Here is a 21,432-nt window from a genome sequence, read left to right as displayed (position 1 = left end):
GCCCCACGGCCACTGCCGGCCCCACGGCCACTGCCGATTCCACGGCCACTGCCGGCCCCACGGCCACTGCCGATTCCACGGCCACTGCCGGCCCCCCGACCATTGCCGGCCCCACGGCCACTGTCGACTCCACGGCCATTGCCGATTCCACGACCACTGCCGGCTCCACGGCCACTGCCAGTGCTCCTCGCCCGGGCTGCCCGCCCAGCACAGCGATGGCCACCAGCCCTGGCTCCCGTGCCCGGGTCCCGCACAGCCCCGGCTGCCCGGGACACGTCCCCTGCCCTGTCCTTTTTGCACACCTCGACCACCCCTGTGTCCCCGCTGCCGGCTCCTCTGAACCTGCTGCTCTATCTGTGCCCTCCTCCTCCTCCTCCTCCTCCTCCTCCTCTCCCGAGCCCGCTCCTGCCGCCCCTGCAGACCCTCCCACCACCTCCCCTCCGGGATTTCCTTCCACTGCTCTCTGTGTCTCTGCTTTGCTGCCCTCAGACTTTGGGTTTCCACTCCGAAGTGTTTCTGCTGCACCCTCTTCCTCCTCCTCCTCCTCCTCCTCCTGCTCTGCCGGCGTCTTCTCCGCCTGTGATGCCCCCTCGGTGCCAGGATCCCCCCGAGCATCCCCCGGTGTCCCTAGCCCAGGTGCCACTTCCAGTACAGGACCCTTGGCAGGCTCCACGGACTCTCCCACCGTGTGCTCCGCTCTCTGGAGCGCGCTCCCTCCCACCTCCCGGGCCTGAGCACCCTCAGGTGCTGCTGCTCCAGCTTTCTCCACCTCCATCCACTCCTCCCCTGACGCTTTCAGCTGGGAAAACTCACTCGGCTTTACAAACCCTTCCTCTCCAGGCATTGCCTCTCCTGTTTCCATATCCTCTAGTGCTTCCCAGAGAGCCCCAGGCTTCCCCACAGCCTCCCCCCCTTCAGAAATGTCTTCTTCAACAGCCTCTTCTCCTTCAGGGCCGACAGCTCTGGCAATCCCACCTGCTGCCATGTCAGCGTGTTCCACAGCCTCCTCTCCCTGTGACACAGCACCCACCACGGTGTCCTCCCCTGCCTGCCCTAGGGACTGCCCTGCCTCACCCACCTGCTCCTCTGCTCCTGTGCGCTCTTCCTCTGCAGCCTCCTCCTCCTCAGTGATGCCCCCGGCCCCCTCCTGCCCCTGGGGCACGGCTCTGTCTGCCTCCCATGCTGGCAGTGCTCCAGCTGGCCCCTCTCCCCCAGCTGCTGGCCCCTCTCCCCCAGCTGCTGGCCCCTCTCCCCGAGCTGCTGGCCCCTCTCCCCGAGCTGCTGGCTCTCCCAGTGCCGCCTCTCTCTCCATCCCCTCCACCGTCACCTCCTGCTGCCCAGGTGACACCGCGGTTCCCACCCTCCCTGGCTCCCCTGTTCCCGTTCCTCTGGGGTGTTCCTGTGCCGCGGTGCCGTCCCCAGGTGCGGGTTCCTCCAGCGAGTCCCCGGCCCCTGCAGTTTCTCGTCCGGGCTCAGCAGCCGCGTCCTGCCCCAGGGCTGCTCCCTGCCCTTCTCGGGCTGCTCGTCCCTCCTGCACAGCACGGCTTCTCCTCCCTTCCGCCAAGGAACTTCCACCTGGGGCTACGGGAAATAACCAAACATTGCTTTACTCAGCACCATGCCGGAGTTCCGTGCTCCACAGGGTTAGCTGGGGCTAAAGGTGCCACTTCTGCCTGGCAGCGAGGGACATCAGCCTGGGCAGCCAAAGAGAACTTGCTGTGCTGCTTCTCATCACACCCCTGGGCTCTGACCAGGTCTTTAGTGCTGCTGTTCTGGCAGCTGGCAGAAAGAATTTAAGTCAAAATGTTGATGCAAGGCCACTCATGCCTGTTCTGCCTGCTGTGTGTGTGTACAACACCTGGAAGCTTGACAGTGGCACTCAGAAAGCCAGAAATAGCTGAAAAATTGCTCATGTGAAATATGCACACAAAGAAAGAACATTCAGCTTCCTGTGGCTTCTGTAATTACACCAGGGAATAACACAGGGCTGATTCCTGCCCCTGGGAATCAGAGCATTTCCCAAGGAGGCTGCACTACCTGGAAGCACGTACAACCTCACTACATTCCTGCCTTCCACAGCTATTTTCCTGACTCACAGTTTTTTCAGGGCCTGGATTCCTCTCCTAGAACCATTTAACTGCCAAAAAAGCATTAATTATACATGACTGCAGATGCCAGCTAGTCATCACCCGATTTTTTACAAGTTAGGGAAGAAAAAAAGCACAAGGAGATTTTGACAGCCAAAGGAAAGGGAAAGGGCAAACACTTCTGTTAAAAGACTTCAGGTGAGTAATTTAATCCTTGTCCCTGACTGACAGCCAATCTCACCTCCACTGGCACCACGCTCTGTATTTGCTGCGTTCTTTTCTTCCTCATTGACACACGAATCACCAGGTTCAGGGTCAGAATTCGCAGCATGATCATTTCCACTTGCTTTTGCTATTTCCTCCTGGACTGGTTTGCAGTCTTCAAAAGCTATCACAAAGAAAACAGGAAGCAAGAAAGAGAAACCATTAAAGAGCAAAATGGGAGTAGAAGCCATCCAAACATCTCAGCTTTCAAATGGTTTAAAATTCATTTTTGGATAAATCCTTACACTGGCAGAGAAACACTGAGGCAGTGCAGTGTTCTGGGTGGATGCTGAGCTCACAGCAGCCCCAGCAGCTCCCGTTGGTGCTGCACCACTCAGGAGCACAAAGGCAAACACAGCAGCTCAGGCGTGCAGAGGGACTGCACTCACCTCCTTCCTCACCAGGACACTCCTCACTGCCATCCTCCCTGTTCAATACCCTGCTTCCCCAAGACACTGGAGCACATTTCTCCTCCTCATTCATGTCACTTTCTCCTGACCCAGTCTGTTTGAATTCCACATTAACCTCAGGATTTTGATGCTGCATTGCCATTATGTTTTCATGAGAAATTATAGTATCTTCCCTTGCTGTTAGATCTTCTGGTTTTGTCTTTTCTTCTTCATCTATTCCTTTCTTTTCCAGTGCAGAAGTCTCCTGATTTTCCTCCATTCTGAGCAGTTTCTTCTCCCCATTCTCGTTTCCACAGTGTTCACGTGCTGCACTTTCAGGTGTACTTTTGCAATTGCAGTCCTCTTTGCCATTCACATCGTCTGTCATCATTTCAGCATGAGAGTCAGTCTCAGTGCTGCACTGAGTGCCCATGGACGAGAGAGAGTCTGCAGGCTTCCTCTCTGAAAACAGCAAACTTAAATTTAGTATTTGTCACTAAACCTCTGCATTCACTGGGCACTCACAAAGGGACACAATCCCATCCAACAGCATTCTCTGAATTTCACCACCTGAGGATATTGGGACAAAATTCCAGTAAGTGTAAATAGAAGAACATTGCTCAGATGTTTAACATGGAGGGTTTTTTCTGATAATGGAAATAAACCAGAGTAGTTCTATCAATCACACAGAAATGCACCTCCAAATACAGCTCAGACAGGGTTTAGAACACACTCTTGAGCTTCATTTGATAAAAGACTTCAACCACGACAACAATCCCTCAGTGCCCTTCTGTTAACTCATCGAATATTAGAAAGATCTCCAAAACCGTGTGTAAACCCTTCAGGTTGAACTGGAGATGAAGTTCACTGTCTCCTCTAAAGATACATACAGACATCATCCTACTAAATTCATAAATGGAAAATTTGAGGGGGAAAAGATAGTAATCCTTTATCTAGCAGTGGGCTGAGCAGCAGAGCTGGCTCCTGCACAGCCTTGCTGCTGTCCACAACCTACATGGGCTCAAGAGGAGATTGGTCTAACTCAAGGCTGAAAAATCCAGTCAGACTGAGCAAATAAAAGTGTCAGAACTATAATCCATGCAGAAGTGCATGTTCTTAAAAACGTGTTGCACCAAGAAACTTTACAGCCCCAGTTTCAAGATTCCCACTCAGAGTGCTACTCCTCCATCCCAGGAAAACCCAAGCAGGTTCCTCTACAGACAGAATGAGAGAATCACAGAATAACCGGAGCTGGAAGGGACCCACAAGCATCATCAAGTCCAACTGCCAGCCCTGTACAGCACCCTCTTCCTTCCCTTCAGACCATCTAACTATTTCTACATGTCTGGCACAGCCCAATGAATTAGGGTCATATTCAGGGCCATTAAAGACAGCAGTTTTAAAACCCAGGGTGGCCTGTCAGGTTTCCTGGGAGCCCTCAGGTGTGGGGGTCACAGATTCCCGTGTGTGAGTATTCCCCACTCACACTCCCGTGTGTGAGTGCCTGCTGCTGTGCAGGGCTGTGCTCCGTGTACCTGTGCAGGGCTGTGCTCCGTGTACCTGTGCAGGGCTGTTCTCTCTGTGTTCCCTGTGCTCCCCGCTGTTGTGCAGGGCTGTGCCGTGTTCCCTGTTCTCTCTGTGCTCCGTGTACCTGTGCAGGGCTGTTCTCTCTGTGCTCTCTGTTCTCTCTGTGCTCCCCGCTGTTGTGCAGGGCTGTGCCGTGTTCCCTGTTCTCTCTGTTCTCTCTGTACCTGTGCAGGGCTGTTCTCTCTGTGTTCCCTGTTCTCTCTGTACCTGTGCAGGGCTGTTCTCTCTGTGTTCCCTGTGCTCTCTGTACCTGTGCAGGGCTGTTCTCTCTGTGTTCCCTGTTCTCTCTGTGCTCCCCGCTGTTGTGCAGGGCTGTGCTCTCTGTGCTCTCTGTACCTGTGCAGGGCTGTTCTCTCTGTGCTCTCTGTTCTCTCTGTGCTCCCCGCTGTTGTGCAGGGCTGTGCTGCCAGGCTCTCAGAGCCAGCTCTGCCTGCCTCCAGCTCCATCTCGGCACACAAACAGCTCAGCCAAGGCCCACGCTCTGCCTCTGGGGCAGAATTCATGGCAGATTAAACAGCTCTCTTTTACCTTTCAGTAGGAAGGGCAGAGGTTTCCCTGTGCAGACTCAACATCCACACTGGGCACGCACAAACTGTAAAATGTGCATCAGGTCAGCTTCTCCAAGCCTTGTTAGGAACACACAGAGTTCCACAATGTTCTACAAAACTAACCTTGTAGATCATCTTCAGAGTCCCTGTCATCAGAATATCCATCGCTTTCGTTTTTCTCCCTGTCAGAGGCCCCCAGTGCCTTCTGGGATGAGGTTGCACTCTCCTTTCCATAGGCTAATTTACGGTTTTTATCATCTGACATTCCATTCATTTGATCACCAGTCTGTCCCTCTTCATTAACTTCTTCATATGCTTCAAAATCTTCCTCATATTCTAAAATAGAAGAATTGTACTGTGAGACAGGAAACAGAATTCACAATTAATAAAGTTCTTTTTAAGAAAATAGAAGTTAATGTCATTAATCTCCTTTTGCTCTTGAATTTGCTCAGTCTTTCTAAAGGCAGGAGAGAATCTAAGACCACAGACAGGAACTGTAAGGGCATACTATCATAGGAAAGCACTGTGTTCTTCATAGAGTAGCAAAAACGCAGCGAAACTAAGATTAATACATTAAAACAAAAATAAACAAAATTACCAGCCATGGAAAGTACTAGAAAAACTTAGAGCTGGGCAAACTCAGAAATTAAATGTAAGAATCTCTTATTACAGGAGAAAAACTAGTTATGATGAAAACAAAATTACAAGCAATTGAGAAAGCTGGAAATACATTGTAGTGCAAAGTACGAGAAACGTGTATTGACATGGCTAAAAGGAAAGAAGTGTCCTATAAGCTCAGTGAATTTAATGAAGTGCAGCAAAGGGCACTGCAGGGCACGCTGCTCGAACTGCTCCTCCAGGGAGAGCCCAGCACAAACAAAACCTGCACAGAATTACATCCACTCCTGTCTCCACATTCCGGATTTCAGCCAGGCACTGTCCTGGCCAGCTGGGAGGGATCCACAGCAGCCTGGAGTGCAGCTCCTGGCCCTTCTCAGCGATTGCTCTGCAGGTGAGGAGCCTCCTCCTGCAGGGGCATTAAAGACTCACCTTCTCAAACTTCCCCTTCCCAACTGTGCCCTGCACATCCAGGCACAGCACAGGGCGGGCAGTGAGCCCACCTACAGCCCAGACTGTCCCTGCTGCAGCACACAGGGAACACACCTGCAGCACACCTGGAGCACACAGAGAACACACCTGCAGCACACCTGGAGCACACAGAGAACACACCTGCAGCAGGTAGGGAACACACCTGCAGCACACAGGGAGCACACAGGGAACACACCTGCAGCAGGCTGGCGAGCTGGCACTGCTGCCACACCTGCTCTGTCCCCTGTTGCCATCATCCCTCCCCTCACAGATTTCATTGCTGCCCCCCTTTCCCTCCATCAGGCTTTGAACAGACTGAAGTGACAGAACACCAAGGACAGAAATGAAGAGTTCCTGATGCAGAACCAGTTAGGCAAACAAACAATTAGCAAGACAATGAGAACTAAGGGAATATGGAGATTTATTTTTCTGTGTTAAAAATCAGTTGCAGTGTGGGCAGTGAGGTCTCCTTAGGTAACTGTCAGAAGGGCAGTTCCTCCTGAAGGAAAAAGGCTTCATTAATCCCAAACACACATCTGGAGGGACTAATAAATGTCAGGTGAGTAGTAACGGTGCAGAACTGTGAAAGCAAAAATAGGAAGTAGGAATTAAAATCTCTCTGTAAGCGTGATTGCCTCAAAAGAAGACTGTAATAAGGAGTAAGCAAAGGCAGAGACTGAGCTCGACACCTCTTGCAGAGCTGAGTGCACCTTCCACTATCCCAGGCTGCTCCAAGCCCCTGTACCTTGGAGCTGAACACTGCCAGGGATGGGGCAGGCCCAGCTGCTCTGGGGAGCCCGCGCATGGCCTCACCAGCCTCCTTGGCTCCCACCAGCCACCTCATCCTGCTGCATGGCCGAGAGGAGCCCTTCACATTCTGCTGCCCAGACACAGAACCACCACATTTCTCATGCCCCAGCCAAGGCTGGAGGCCCACAGTCCCATACCTTCTCCAGAATCATCCCCTCCCACTTCTCATCCCCTGCTCACGTTTGGGAATACTGTACCTTTTTTACTGGTGTCTTCCTCATTATCTTCGCCCTCCTCACTAGATTGGTTTTCCATTTCTTCTTCGCTGGACTCCTCTTCAGTCTCCAGTGCTTTCTCAACAGTTTCTGTACTTGTTCCACCTCCCCGTACGGTGCCTGATGCTGAATCTTCCCTTGATTTGTGCTCAAAGCTGCTGTCACATGGCTCACATGGCTCACATGGCTCACAGTGCAGAGCACATTCCCAGGGACACAAATACTTCATCCCACAGGACCTAGCCTTCCTCTTGGGAGGGTTCAGCTTTCTGTCCAGACCCATTGCAACAATGCACCTGTAAAATATAAAATTGGGAAGTGTTACACTTTTCTTCCCTTGAACAATGGAGGGCAGCAGACATAGCGAGTTCAGCTTGTTATCAGCAGTGAAACCAAGCACCCAGCTGCCTCTGCACTGCCACAGTGACTCACAAGGAGAAGCACCCTGAAACCCCTGAGAGCCCAGCAGGTGAGCTCCATCGGGGGATCTGCTGGTCCCACGGGTGTGAGAGCCCAGCAGGGGATCTGCTGGTCCCACGGGTGTCAGAGCCCAGCAGGGGATGTGCCGGTCCCATGGGTGTCAGAGCCCAGCAGGGGATGTGCCGGTCCCATGGGTGTGAGCCCAGCAGGGGATGTGCTGGTCCCATCGGGGGATGTGCTGGTCCCATGGGTGTGAGCCCAGCTCCATCCTGCACCTTCCAAGGGGCACGTGGAAACAGCAGAGCTGTGTGCAGCCAGAGAGAGCGAGGACGAGACACAAAGTGCCCAAGCGCACTCTCCCGTACTTGTAGCAAGGGGGTGCTCCTGCCACATGGAGCATCCTGAAGTAGCTGTTCCTGCGCCGCAGCCGGGGGCACCTCAGGTGTCTGTACTCACAGCAGCTGCTCAGCCTCTCCACTTCTGTCTCGTTGAGAAAAAACGTGAGGCTGAACGGGAAACCGAGGTGCCTCTTGGAGATGAACTGGAAGGTATCTGCAGTCACAGAAAGAAAGGGTTCGAGGAAATATTACACTTTGTGTCAGCCTGCTGCAAGTGCTGTATCTCAACTGCATCACCACAGCAGCCAGCCCCCTGAGGACAGCACTGGGGCTCTCAGGTCTGGTTAAACTCCACCCCTCCTCACACACAGCCCTGGCCCTTGCCAGCCCCAGAATCCTAAGGTGGGACAGCTGGGACAAGTGACAGTCACACGGTCAGTCTGGCCACTCACTGCTACAGCAGGACAAAGGCCAGAGCCTCCCAGCCATTTCCTGTGCCCAGTTTCCCAGAACACAATTCATCTTTTACTGCTGTGATGGAACTGCACTCACATAAAAAGAGATGGGAACTGGGCTCCCATTATGTACTTTTCCTTCTGGAATAAGAAGCGCCATTCACTGATTTATTTTAGCAAGTCAGATAACCCCTTTTTAAGGGCAGATTATTGCTACAACTGCTCTATTAACCATATATCTCTATAGAAAATTTACCTAAGCCACGAGTATTTTGTTAAATCAATTCTCTAAATTCTTCTACCATCATTGCAAAAGTAATTGCAACCTCACTTTCAATCATGGGACAGTAGATCCAGATTTAATGTGGAGGCACATGGTATAAACATCCCTGGATGGAAATATCTTGACCAAGCTGAGCTGAAATCATTCTGACGTCAGGGCAAAGTTTTAGCAAATAAAGATTTTGGCAGAATCAAAGTGAACTGACTCCATCCTTACCTCCTTCCAGCAGCTCGCCTCTATAGACACAAATGTTCTCTGTTCCACAGTACTGCTGATAGACTTTGATTTCATCCTTGCACACAAGAGACACGTGTTTACTCCTTCCTAGGTAGATCATGGTGACAAAGGCGTTGCTGCACAACGGGGACTTGGGGAACCCTCGAGTATTCTGCAGCAGAAAATGCACAGAAATGCCTTCAGCTTCCAACACGGGGTGAAAACAAAGCTCACATCTGTGCAGCACACACTTGAGACTTCCAGGCTTTAATAACAAGCACTGAGCTGATTAAATTGGGAAGTGTTTGTAACGTGCAGAGGATCTGGGAGATATTTCCAACTGAAAACCCAATGCATTAACAGCCCCAAATTGCAGGGACCAGGTTTCATGACCCATATCATGTCTCCCAGTCCTGGGTTCCTGCAACTTTATTTACAGGAGTTAAAACTGGCTGGAGACAGTGTAACTGATGCAGTGTTCATACACCCAAGGCATTTCCCAAACCCCTGAGATTCTAGTGCCAGAGACACGATCAGATTGACTCAAGTGGAAGGCTTTGAATAACAGTTGCTGTAGGTTGTTTGTTCAGCACCTTTTTTTCTCCCCAACTGATGAAAAACACCAAATGTTGTAGTTTACAGAGACATGCATAGCAATTCTATATTTTAATAGATATACATTTTCTTTATGCACTCTAGGTCCGCACATCTTTCAGCATGAAGCAAACACACCAGGAAGGAAAGCAATACACCTGTAGCTGGGCAGGGAGCCCATATCTATGGACACGCTGTTAGAGAGCTAGGAAAATTACAGCCTGCAAAATCATTCTCAGGCTGGAGCTTCTCCTGCTCTCTCAGCTCCATTCCCAAGCTGATAACGTGTCAGCTCTGGGAGATTTTCTCCCGGGATAATAATTTGGTCAAAACAGAATAGACTTAATGACATTATATTAACACCTAGTGCAGACCGTGGGACACATCCTGAAGTGCTGTCCCAGAGGCGTTTTCTCAAGTATCCGAGGAGCTGCTGTGTGTCCGAGCTCTGCAGAACACGCTGTAAACACGAGTCGCGCTCTCGGTAAACGCCTTCTCTCCCTAGGCAGGTCTGGGGGTGTTGCTGCCGTTGCTCTCTCTCTGTAGCTCAGCAACCACACAAACCCACGCCCTTACCCTGATCAAAACCTGCTCGTTGAAGGCCGTGGTGGGGTGGAAGCGTCTCTCGTTGGGCAGCGCGCTCCCGAGCGCGGGGACGCGCCTGTCCCCCCGGCGCGGGCGCGGCGGCGGCGCCGGGAGCGCGCACGGACAGGTGACAGGGAGCTGGTACGGTGACACGGCCAGGTACTCCACGGAATTCACGATCCTTAACGGGCTCCTCTCCCCCTGGAAAAGCATTTCAGCCGAGTGACGCAGCTCGTGCAAAAGCAGCTCCCGAGCACACGGGATTGGCGTGGTCCGACTCCTTCTGAAACAGCTCCTTAGCTCAGCGCCTGAAATTCTGCTCATTCAAATATTTCTGTGCTAAACCCCTTTCTTTTAACTTGCAAGGCACAGCAAACCTGGCTCCAGCCCCACAGGGCTCTCAGCCCGGACAGAACCTGCCCAGCCCTGAGCTGCCAGGCACAGCCCCGGAGCAGCCAGTCGTCCAACAGAAACATCACTTGCCATCAGTTACACGAGATGGGCTTCAAAACGCGGCTTCCTCCTCTGAATTGAGATTTAGTCCTCTCGCAGAATGAGAAGGACCACGGCCCTCAAGAGTAAGACATTACTAGAGAGCAAGTTCTGTAAAGGCTGCATGCTGTGGCTCTGAGTTCTGCATCACGCTCTCTGAACTTACATCTGATTTGGCTGTTTTGTCAGTTCTGAGCACTAAAGAAACCATTAAATCACCCATAATTGGAGTAGACAGATCACAGTCCCATTCCAAAACCCCCTCACCCCATGAAATGCATATCACAAAACCAATGACGTTATGTTTTTCTGGAACAGAAGTCCAGATATCACCTGAAAGTAACCACCAATATATCAAGACCATGTTTGGTTCTCATTCTCCAAGCCCGCTAATATGATTTAGTTTAAGGAATGATCAAAAAAAAGGAACTTTTTGCTACTTTTCAGCTGTAGATGATGATGAAAACTTGTAGGACTTGCAAGTGAAAATATTCCAAAGTTCCTGGAGTTAACCAGGTGCTGCTCCTCTCTCTACATTAGAGAAAATCTACATAGAGGGAGAATATATGCAGAGAGATTTTATACTATGAAAGGTAAGCCACCACATTTTTCCTCACTATGGTCAAGAACTGGGCATTAGACCAGTGAGAGAGTGTCTGGAAAACTGAGGGGAAGTGAAAAAGGACAGTTGAAATAAAATTTGATGCCATTTGAAAGGGATGTTCCCTGTGGTATACAGTTCTGGAACTGCAGTATTTAACCAGTACAGTGGAAGTGTCCCTGAAAGGATGCTGTGTTCAGAATGAAGTACAGCCTCACCCCACGGGCACACTGCTGCTCACGTTCCAGTGCATGGCACTTCTGTTTGGAAGCCTTGGGTGCAGACCCTGCTGCAGCCCAGCCGTGCAGGGGCTGGAGGCGAGGGGGCTGCTGCAAATGTCCTGGAGCTCTGTTTGGTGCCAAGGAACTCTACAAAAGGAAAAAGAAAACAATGACAAAATCTCAGTGTATAGCTTCCAGTGCAGAGCAGAAAAAAAATAGCACTGATGGAGAAATCTGTAAGTGATGAGTGGTTTCAGGTACCTACAGGACATGACATTTTCTAGGCTGTCTCCAAAGAGCCAGACCCCTTTAGGCACCTCTAACTGACCATCCAAAACAACTCCTGGCCACAAATACAAGGTTTGCTGCTGTCCCTTCACTGCCCAGCCTTGGAGCAAACACAATGAACTCACAGAAACTGTAGCAGTGTGCTATGTACTTCAGCATACAGACCCAGAGAGAACGCACAACAAAAATGTACCTATTTTTGTTCAATACTCAGCTTTTTCCAGACTGTTTTATTTCATGTTTTCCTCGCATGCCCTTTAGAATACCAAGTTAAAAGGTTTAGCTGAGGTTAACTCACCACCTTAGAGGAGGAAGACTCCTTGCATCGGTGCTGATGAAGACAATGTCCACAGCAACAATCAGCTCCAAGGACAGGTGCCCACTATATGAAGAGAAAGTCGCTCAGGACTCAAAAGTTTCTCTTCTGTGTCAATTATCATTATTGATATAGAGAACCACTTGAAACTGAACTAGATATTTGACCTTTGACTTGAGGCTTTAGTACAGTGTATTTCATGAGTATATTCATATTCCCTCTCTGCTGTTGACAGAGAGCAAAAGCCAGAGGTCCTAGACCACATCCCTCTGAAATGAGCTCCAGTCTGATTCCATCCCTTCATCCGTGTTTTCTAAAACACCCGCACCATTTTCAGGGCTTTACAAGAGGTGTAACCTTGTCTATAGCCCCTGTGTCCACTGACAATGCTCAGCACACTGATACCAGCCTGCCGGAGGGCACGAGGCAGCTAAAAGGGAAAAGCAGATTTAGCAGAGAGCAATGGTTTGGGGGTGTTTTCTAGGTTCTGATGTGCCATTCCTGCAACACTAGCTGCTGGAGATTCCTCTTTAGCACAACCCAGCAAGCAGGAAACAGCCTCAAGTGGCTGAGGATGGAGCCCCAGCCCAGAATGCTCCAGGCAGTGAATGCTCTGCACTCAGGTCCACGGGCACATCTCCAGCTCTGTGCTCCCAGGACAGCCCATGCAGGAGCTGATGAAACTCACGCAGTGAGAGCAACCAGCTCGTTCTGCTGCCACCAAAGGGCAGAGCCCGAGATGGTTCCTTGGAGCCAGGGGTGGATGTGGGCAACGCACGCGGATGATTTCTTCCATAGATTCCCTGATTGGCTCCATCTGAAAGAAAAGGAATTTGTGTCTCTGAGGCACTGAATCCAAAAACAGTCATGTCTGTCTCGTTAGGTCTGTCTCTCACTGGACATCTGTGACAATCAGCTGGCCTGGACCCGATGGAACAGCTGGTTAAGGAAGGAAAGGAAATCATGGGAGAATGTGAGGGACAAGCAAAAAGACTCGTCCCCACCTCTGATTCATCTTCCTGCAGCTCTTTCCAGCTGCTGACCCGCCAGATTCAATTCACGTCTGTTTCTTTGTATCTCACACTTCTTGGTTCGTTTGAAGGTCTCTTTCTTTTTGAAATGTTCCTTCCCTGCTGTGGCTGCAGGCTGTCCCCACTCCCTGCTCTCAGCAGCCCAGTGCTGGGATGGCTGCCCCACTGGAAGCAGACAGCTCTGTCTCTCACCCTGCCTTGTCTCTCACCCTGCCTTGCTCAGCCATCTGCCTTTCTCCTTTCCTTTCAGCCCAGTGGCTCGGATGAGTTCACTGAACAGGCGAGGTGAGAATTAAATTACAGCTCTGGCTGCAGCCAGGCCCCTGCATCCAGCACAGCACACACAGATCAGGTGTCTGCAGGATTACTGAAGGGAGCAGGTCTGGTTTACATCCCAAATTATCCAAGCCCAGGATCCCTTGACAGGGTGCCAGAGTCCATGGGGTGACTTCCTGCCACAGGAGTTCCATCAGCCTTCACAATTTCCACAGTGACCAGTGTCTTCCAGGAAAATCTCCTCCTCTCTTTACCCCTTGACTTGCTTATAGATGTATTCTTTACAATTTAACACATCTGACATTGTTTACCTGCTGCTCAATGAAGCAACCACCTTCTCAAGGCACTCTTCTCAAAGCATTCATGTTTCTAATACAGAAATAAAATGCTGAACATGTTTCTGCCAAAATGAGGATGACTTTTCCCCTATGAATTCAGGAGATTGCATGGGGAGAAGAACCATTGACTTCTATGGGATTTCTGTGACTCTAACTACAGAGTCAAGTTCAACCTACATGACACCTAAATGAAGACTCCTAAAACCTCTTAAATTACTCACATGCCAGTTCTGCCCAAACCCTGTGGAGAGGCAAGCAACCAAACATGTGAGCTCAGTAATCATCAGCAGTCAAAAGCAGAGAGGTCTAGAATTACTGTGAGGAGAATGTATCTTGAATTATTCATTCTGTTACGGTTCCCCATTTCAAAACAGAAACAGTAGAACGAGAAAAGGTAAAAAAAAATAGCAACAGTAATGAGAAGCCTGGAATGGCTCAGGTAAGAAAAATTCAGACTGAGGACCTTCAGCTTGGAAAACTGAGAAGAAATGTGAAGAATGTAAGTGAAACCACAGATGCCTTGGAAAAAGAGAACATTTAATAATTTTTGTCATACCAAGAACAAGCATCCAACAGCAGATACAGATATATCAGACAGCAGATACATTTATTACTACACAGAAATGCAAGGAGGTACTGTTTCATGCAATTCAGGATTAAATCACCCAACCAAAACACTGCAGAAGTAGAAGAATAACTAGATTCAGGAGGAATTAAATGCATAAATGGAAGCTCCTGAACTTCTGGATAAAGGACAGAGGAGATGTAACTGGGGCAGGATCATCCTCTACTTGCCTGTTTCTTGCACCTTTCCGTGTCAGAGACAGAGCATTCATTGTCTCAGTGAATCCCTGGTCAGGCTCATGGCTATTACTCAACACAGCAAAAGTGCCAGGTCCCATCAGCAGTGCCCAAGCCTTACCTTGATTGGCTGCATCCTGTCTTTCCTCACAGAACAGTCAAGATTATTTTTCATCTCCCGCTGATGATGATGCTATCAATATGAGAAAAAGAGAAATCCCATTACTGGGCAGTATGAGATGCCAGTGTGTGCAGGAACTCTTGCTTCTGTCCTGCGTGTCCCATGCCTTCTCCCTGTCATAAAACTACTGTGGACTGAATCTATTTGCACTTCACCTTCATATATTCATAATATATCATATATAGTCAAGGGAACAACTGAGCACTGGTAAAGCTGTAGGAACCAATTCCATTCCTGATGCCACACAGGAAAGTGCCCAAATTTTGTACTCAGACAATATATAAAAACATGTTCAAACTGGTTTGCTTTTATCAGGATGTTTGTAAGCACACTAGCCCTGTCAATATCATCTCACAATCTGAGAGCTGTCAAAAAGCAGAAAGGGAGCCAGGACAGTGCCTGCTCTCACAACCACACGGTTTGACAATGACAGGCCCACGGAGGTTTTGTGTGGGGAATGTTCTGCACAAGGACTGTCCCTTTTCCCAGCGGGAAAGAGCATTCCAGGGAAGCATGGAGACAGCCCAGTGGAAGCTGGCAGCCCCTGGCTGAAGTCCCCGAGAGGGCTGGCATGTGCTCGGCAGGGCGCACCTCCATGTCGAGGACCTTACGGAATATGGCATCGGCCAAGCACTCCCGGACACGCCTGTGCTGCTCCCTCCTCGTGGCATTCAGACGGTATTCTCGCTCAGGTATTATTCTTCCACTCCTGGAGATCTGCCATACACAAACAGAACGTTACTGAAAAGGAGAAGGTGAAATAAAGAATGTTTGAAAGCAGCTCGCTTTCCCAGAAGATCACTTCCTCCCCCGGTTCGTTTCCACCTCTGCCCCTGCCCTGGTGCTGGATCTCACCTTCCAGCACTGCGTTATCTTTGACCCCATGAGCTCCACTGGCCAAAGGGAAGGAGCAGCAGCCACATTTCTGATAGCCATGGGCTCAGCCTTACCCTTCACAGGCCACTGCCCAAAGGCATGGAAAGGATTAAACACTTGCCTCCCTACTGCACCCGTCTGTGCAAAAGAGAGTCACACCTGGGAGTGCACCAGTGTTTGTAACAAAATATTCAGCATAATCACCTTTACCAAATCCTTCAGTTTTCCATTAAACACTTTTGAAAAATAACACTGAAGCTTAAACGAGTCAAAGATGCTTACATTTCCCAGTGTAAAAACCCTGAGTGAATCAATATGATGCTGTAAATCTGCAAACTGAAACAGTTTGCAGAGGAAAACTCCAATAAGCAAAAGGAAATACAAAAAAAAAAGTATAAAAACATTCTGAAATGAATGTGGAATTGAGGGAAACTTTTCAGTCTCACCAGTCCTGATTTCTGAAGATGTCGTCTTATCCTGGCATTGCTGAAATATCCAACCAGGTGTTTGTCTGTAAGACTGTTATAGGTTTCAAGAAGTCTGCAATTTAAAAAATGGAGATGCTTATAATCCCTTTGATTGACGAATTATTACAGTTTAAGTTAAACAGAGCTACCCAATAGTCCACTACACAAAATGCTGCTTTAGTAAATCTTCCTGGATTTGGTCAGATAAATGCAGATTAGATGATGTAAAAGCAATATCTTGTGGCCTCCTGGAAATCCCTATCAGAAAAACGTGGATTGTATCTAAGGCCAAGAGCTGAGTGTGGAACTGTTCTGCCACTACCAATGGGACCAGCAGCCCTGGGAGCTCCACTGTCCCAGGGTGTCCCAGTGTCCAACCTGGCCTTGGGCACTGCCAGGGATCCAGGGGCAGCCACAGCTGCTCTGGGCACCCTGTGCCAGCCCCTCACTCCAATCATCACAGTTACCAAAGATCAGAGCTCCAAAAAACTGAACCTCAGGTGTGAAAGTTGAACACAAAAACTGAAGCATCCATAAAACTCTACTTTTCAACTACTCTTAGCACAACCATATCTTACTTCACCCCCTGGAAAACAGGACAAATAGAGAAGTCAGTGACACTAGGATGCAGTTTGTAATACTCTAAATCCTTTCACATTTGTACAGTTTTACATATTTCACAGTCTACACACTCGGGTACATGTTGCATACAACATCCACCCTGACCTCTGGGCTCTCTGGGCAGGATGTGCCTCAGTTACACAAGACACTGATCTCTTTTGTTTTCCCTGGCTGTAGATTTAAATGCACTGTGCCTCTATTACACCCCTTTCAGCTGGATAATTCAGTTACATGTCTATTGCTAGGCTGATCTGCCTACACAAAAGCATAATCAAGGAAAGAAAAGACAAATTTTTTTAACGTAAAGAAATCATGGAATTTTATGTGGAGTTTCACAATAACCTCAAAGGTAGCTGCCAACAATAAATTAAACTTTAAACAATGTGGGTTACCCCTTTTATGCCTGTTAGTTAAATACTGGTATGATAGCAACTGTTCTATGTTACTTTTTTTTATTCCAGAGTTTGCATTTGAAACCACCAGATTGCACCAGCTTTGTTAAGTACTCGTTATGGTATCACCTGGCAACTGCATGTTGAGGCAGAGAAGAAACTCAATCCAACTCCTTTTCATTCACTTCCTTCTATCTAAGATATCCTGGACCATATAACTAGTTAAAATGCAGCTCTCACTTGAACACAGTGATGTGGCAATTTCTGTTTCACCAAAGTCTCAGAACATGTATTTTCTCATTTAAATTATGAATAGGCTGGCCCTCAAAAATGTTGAATTAAATTCAAAGGTCAGAAAGGATTTAGAGGAAATAAGGAAAAGCGTTGGGCCTGAACCAACACCCATTAAATGCAAGCAGGTCCATGGGGTCTGGCTGCCCCGAGCAGCCACACTCCAGCCCTGGGAGCCCCTGTGGCCATCAATGCTGGCACTGATCATTGATCATTGTGGCCATCAATGCTGGCACGGACCAGGGCCTGGGGGCTGGCCAGGAACACTCCAGCAAAGCAACCACTGCTCCCCTTCAGCCTGCTCATGGTATCAACAAAGGGAGAAGAGACGTTCTTGTCTGAGCTGCTTTGTCCAAGATTCCAGTATTTAAGAACCACACACAAATGTCACCTTTAAAACCTCTGCAACAGGCAGAAGTGCATAACTGACAAAATCCATGTTAGTAAAAACACAGCCAAGGGAAAGCACCAGTCTCAGACAGCTCTGTATAGCCCGTGTGTCACAGTAATCACATCCCTTTCCTGGGTATTCCTGGCACTCCTTCTTCTCTGCCCATTTATCCTGTTCATTCTTCTCTCTAAAAATGCTGGGGTTTTACTAGAATAGCAGGCAATTTTCCTGGCACAGAACCTAAACTGACTGATCTGTAGATTTCTGGAGTGCATCTGAAGCTCTTCTCAAGATGAGTGTCATGTTTGTTTCTCTGGCATTGCAGCCAGTGACAACATGTCACTCTTGGGTCATCTGCTCAAATTTTAAATTTGACGTTATTTAGAATTCTATGATGCTATGACCATTGACACTATTATTTATTAACAGTACATTTGTTCTCAGCTGGCAGCTTACCCAAAGCATTACAGTCAGAGCCAGAGCTGTGTACCATGGTAAAATCTTAACACTCTCACTCATTTGGAAGGATATTAAGACAAAGCCACAGCGGCATCCAATGTTTTGCAAAGCAAATCTTAACAGTTAATATTTCACAGTGCAATTAAACCAGCGACCACCGAATGAATGATGTAAGAGAGCACCAAGGCTTCAGTTATAAATTGGCAGAGTCACAGGGGATCTTGGTGCCTGTGCTCTACCTGGCACCTGTCTGCCATTGCCCCCCAGAGGAAGTCTCAAGCCTACAACCAGGTACAGAACTAGGAGCTAAAGGATTGTTCTGCTACTCATTTCTTGTGTGGCCCCGGAGCAAGTTCTACCACTGTTTCCTTACTCAGATCATTGCCCACTATACCAGGATGTGCCGGATTTTGTCATGGACACCCGCAGAGGTTCTCTGTTCCTCCCTGTTTGTCTGTGACATCAGCTCGAGGAAGTGGGGATTCAAAGCTGCGGTCGGAGGGCAGGTATCCAGGGAATGGATCACGGGCGGGGAGCAGCCCCGGCCACAGGAACCGCTCCCGTTCCGAACCCGGCAGCTTCCCCGGGCTGTCTCCGGGCAGCTCGGGGCCCCCAGAGCCTCTCTCCCGGCCAGCCCCGACCCTGTGGCTATTCCCGCAGAGCTGGAATTGCCGACACGGAGCCCCACTCACCGCGGCTGCGGGGCGCTCATGGCAGCGGCGGCTCCGCGCTCCCGGCGCTGCTGCCGCGTCCCGGGAGTCGCCAGGAGACGGCGGAGGGAGGGAGGGAGGGAGGGAGAGAGGGAGGGACACACAAGGGAGAGAGGGAGGGACGGGAGGGGGCCGGTGCTCCGCCCGCCGCCCCAGAATCACAGAACCCCGGAATTGCTGGGGCTGGAAGGGAACTCTGGAGAGGCCAAGTCCAAGCCCTTGCCCAGGCAGGGTCACCTGGAACAGGTGACACAGGAACGCATCCAGGTGGGTTTGCAATGTCTCCAGAGAGGGAAACTCCACAACGTCCCCAGGCAGCTCTTTCCCAGCTCTGCCACCCTCCATGGGAAGCAGCTCTTCCTCACGTTGGGGTAGAACTTCTTGTGCTTTAGCTCGTGGCCCTGGCTCCTCATCCTGTCGCTGGGCACCACTGAACGGAGCCTGGCACCGTTCTCTGACGCTCCTCGGAAATATCTGTATGCATTGGTGCGATCCCCTCTCTGCTGTCGCTTTTGCACACTAATCCTGGGCAGCCTCTCGGCATTAGAGAGATGCTCCAGATGCAGCACACATCATCATCATCATCTTCATCTTCCCGACCCTCGGCTGGACCCACTGCAGCAGCTCCTCGTCTGTCTTGCACTGAGGAGCCCAGAACTGACCACAAGGCTCCAGCTGGGCGGGGCTGGCCTGGGGCTGCAGCAACCCCGGACTGGGAGGGGAGGGGAAGGAAAAGAAAGATGGAAAAATGAAAAAAAAAAAAAAATGTGGGGGAGGGGGGAGAGAGAGATGTGAGGACAAAAGAAAATAAAACGAAAGTTAAAAATAGAACTATAGAGAAGGCATTTTCATACAACACAGACCCAAGAACATAAAAATATATAATGAAGTGACAGGATGCACTTCCAGTATCAATCCTGATTTCCATCTCCCAGTCCAGATGACAGGAAGCACCAAAAGTGTGCATTGGCAACGGACACCTGATTTACTAAAATCAAGGAGATACAACCACCTTTCCATGCTCGTTTTTCCTTTCTTCCTGCAGTTCTTTTGAGTCCCAGTTGAAGTACAAACTCACAAGGTAATGCTTCCAGGGGCCAGAGTGACTGATCTGAGCAGAGATCCCTGCAGTGAGGAAGAGCAGGGACAACCTTCCCTCCTGATGCATCTGTTCCAAGTGTTAGACTTCACCATCCTCAAGTTTTATGTGGCATGATCCACCCACACTCAATATTGATCTGCCTTCTGTGAAGGGAGCAATTACTAAGGCCACCATTATTCTCTTGATATTTTATCTCCCCAACTTTGTAATTAAAGTCTCAAAGTAACTTATTGTATCATCCTGCAGCACAGGAGAAGTCAGGAACAGGCACAGGACAATTACAACAGAGAGGCAATTACACTTCTAATGACTAGAAAAGGTAGGCAGCATTTATTTGGGGCCTAATGAGAATAACAAAGAGCAGCTGCTTTTCAGAACAATCCGCTTTTTTCTGTTTTAGAAACACAGAGAACAGCAGCTCCCAGAGCCTTGCATTGTACACAACTCACTGTGAACCCCAAACCTCTCCTGCCGATGCCAAAGTCAGCACAAATACAAGAGCCTGTTCAACCCTTCCAACCACCCGTGGCAGCACCAAGCAGGCTGCAACTGGGAACCACTGCCTCCAAAATCCCATCCAGCCAAATCAGGAGAAGATTCTCAACAAAATGAGAGAATTATTCTGCCAAATTCAATGGTCTGTGGCCCCATTCTCTTCCTCCATCCTTTTCTGCACTGCCAAGGGGCAACTCGTCCCAAAAAGAGAGCAGAACCAGGGACTCTCCAGGATGATACATTCTCCAGATGGATGGCTTGCACAAATCAGGCACAGCTCACTCCTACCTCACTAGTTCTACTCACACTACTTCTTCCAAAATTAAAAAAAACCCTTCCATTTGTAGAACACATTGGAAATGGATAGAAGAATAAACATTATATGATATTCCCAACAAGTCAGTCCCAGTCCTGCTGTGCCTTTCTGCCATGTCAGCTAGCAGAGAGCAGCGACAATGTGGTAACACAGAACTGCTCTGACACCTTCTGGTGACACAGAATGGTGACAAACTCCATTACAGCCCTTGGGACAGCAGCGGTGAGGACAGACCAGAGACCTGCTCTGAATTTCTCCTCTAAGCATCATCCACGATGCAGTGGCAGCACTGAGCAAGAAAGGAGCCACTGCAAACCATCAGCCTCTCATTCATGTCACAGACCCCTACTAAATTAGGACTGAACTAAAAGTCATGTAATATTTGAACACAGAATATAGAAAAAAGATATATCATTTTATATGCACATCATCTCCACAATCACATCCGTTGTTAATCACTACCTTTAACCTCTGTTTAGTACTTTGATATTAAAAGATGTTTTACTTTCTCTAACAGCATTGTCAAGGAAATAGCAGGTTCCCAACATGGCACCACTGCTCAGGCCACGTTCTGCTTGAGACAACAGAAACACTCAGCACCTTTCACCTGGATCATCAGCTCAGACACTGCCTACACACATCACTTAGACCAGGTGAATCACTAAGATCTTCACATAAAAACCAGCTCCCTACTCCTGTGGCAAGTGCTACAAACCAGGAAACCAGCTTCATTCCCCTGGGGCAGCCTGGAGGGAGGAAGGACCCCACTGCACCTTGGCAGACAGGGTCCCTGCCTTCCCACAGCTGAGCTGGCCTCATCCTTCTCTCCCCAGGCAGCTTTCTGAAACCACTCCCTGCAACACTACATTGAAATCATTAACTCTAGG

General features: G+C 49.3%; 1 protein-coding gene across 1 annotated transcript; it reads right to left on the bottom strand.

The window, feature by feature from the left end:
* Positions 1-76: 76 nt before the first annotated feature.
* ERICH3 (glutamate rich 3) lies at positions 77-18,687 on the bottom strand (the record flags this gene model as incomplete). Its single annotated transcript, XM_088169549.1, has 15 exons — positions 18,615-18,687; positions 15,748-15,841; positions 15,017-15,142; positions 14,366-14,437; positions 12,487-12,615; positions 11,781-11,864; positions 11,192-11,341; positions 9,872-10,081; positions 8,702-8,873; positions 7,775-7,961; positions 6,972-7,285; positions 4,999-5,211; positions 2,741-3,202; positions 2,329-2,475; positions 77-1,581 (listed from the first exon to the last, which is right to left on the bottom strand). Coding segments are annotated over exons 1-15 (3,885 nt in total), but the record flags the coding sequence as incomplete, so codon positions are not given.
* Positions 18,688-21,432: the final 2,745 nt, after the last annotated feature.

Source organism: Sturnus vulgaris, chromosome 9, assembly GCF_052056855.1.
Source record: "Sturnus vulgaris isolate bStuVul1 chromosome 9, bStuVul1.hap1, whole genome shotgun sequence".
Lineage (NCBI taxonomy): Eukaryota > Metazoa > Chordata > Aves > Passeriformes > Sturnidae > Sturnus > Sturnus vulgaris.
The sequence above is the reverse complement of the archived record's forward strand: the minus strand, read 5'-3'. Positions and strand labels throughout refer to the sequence as shown.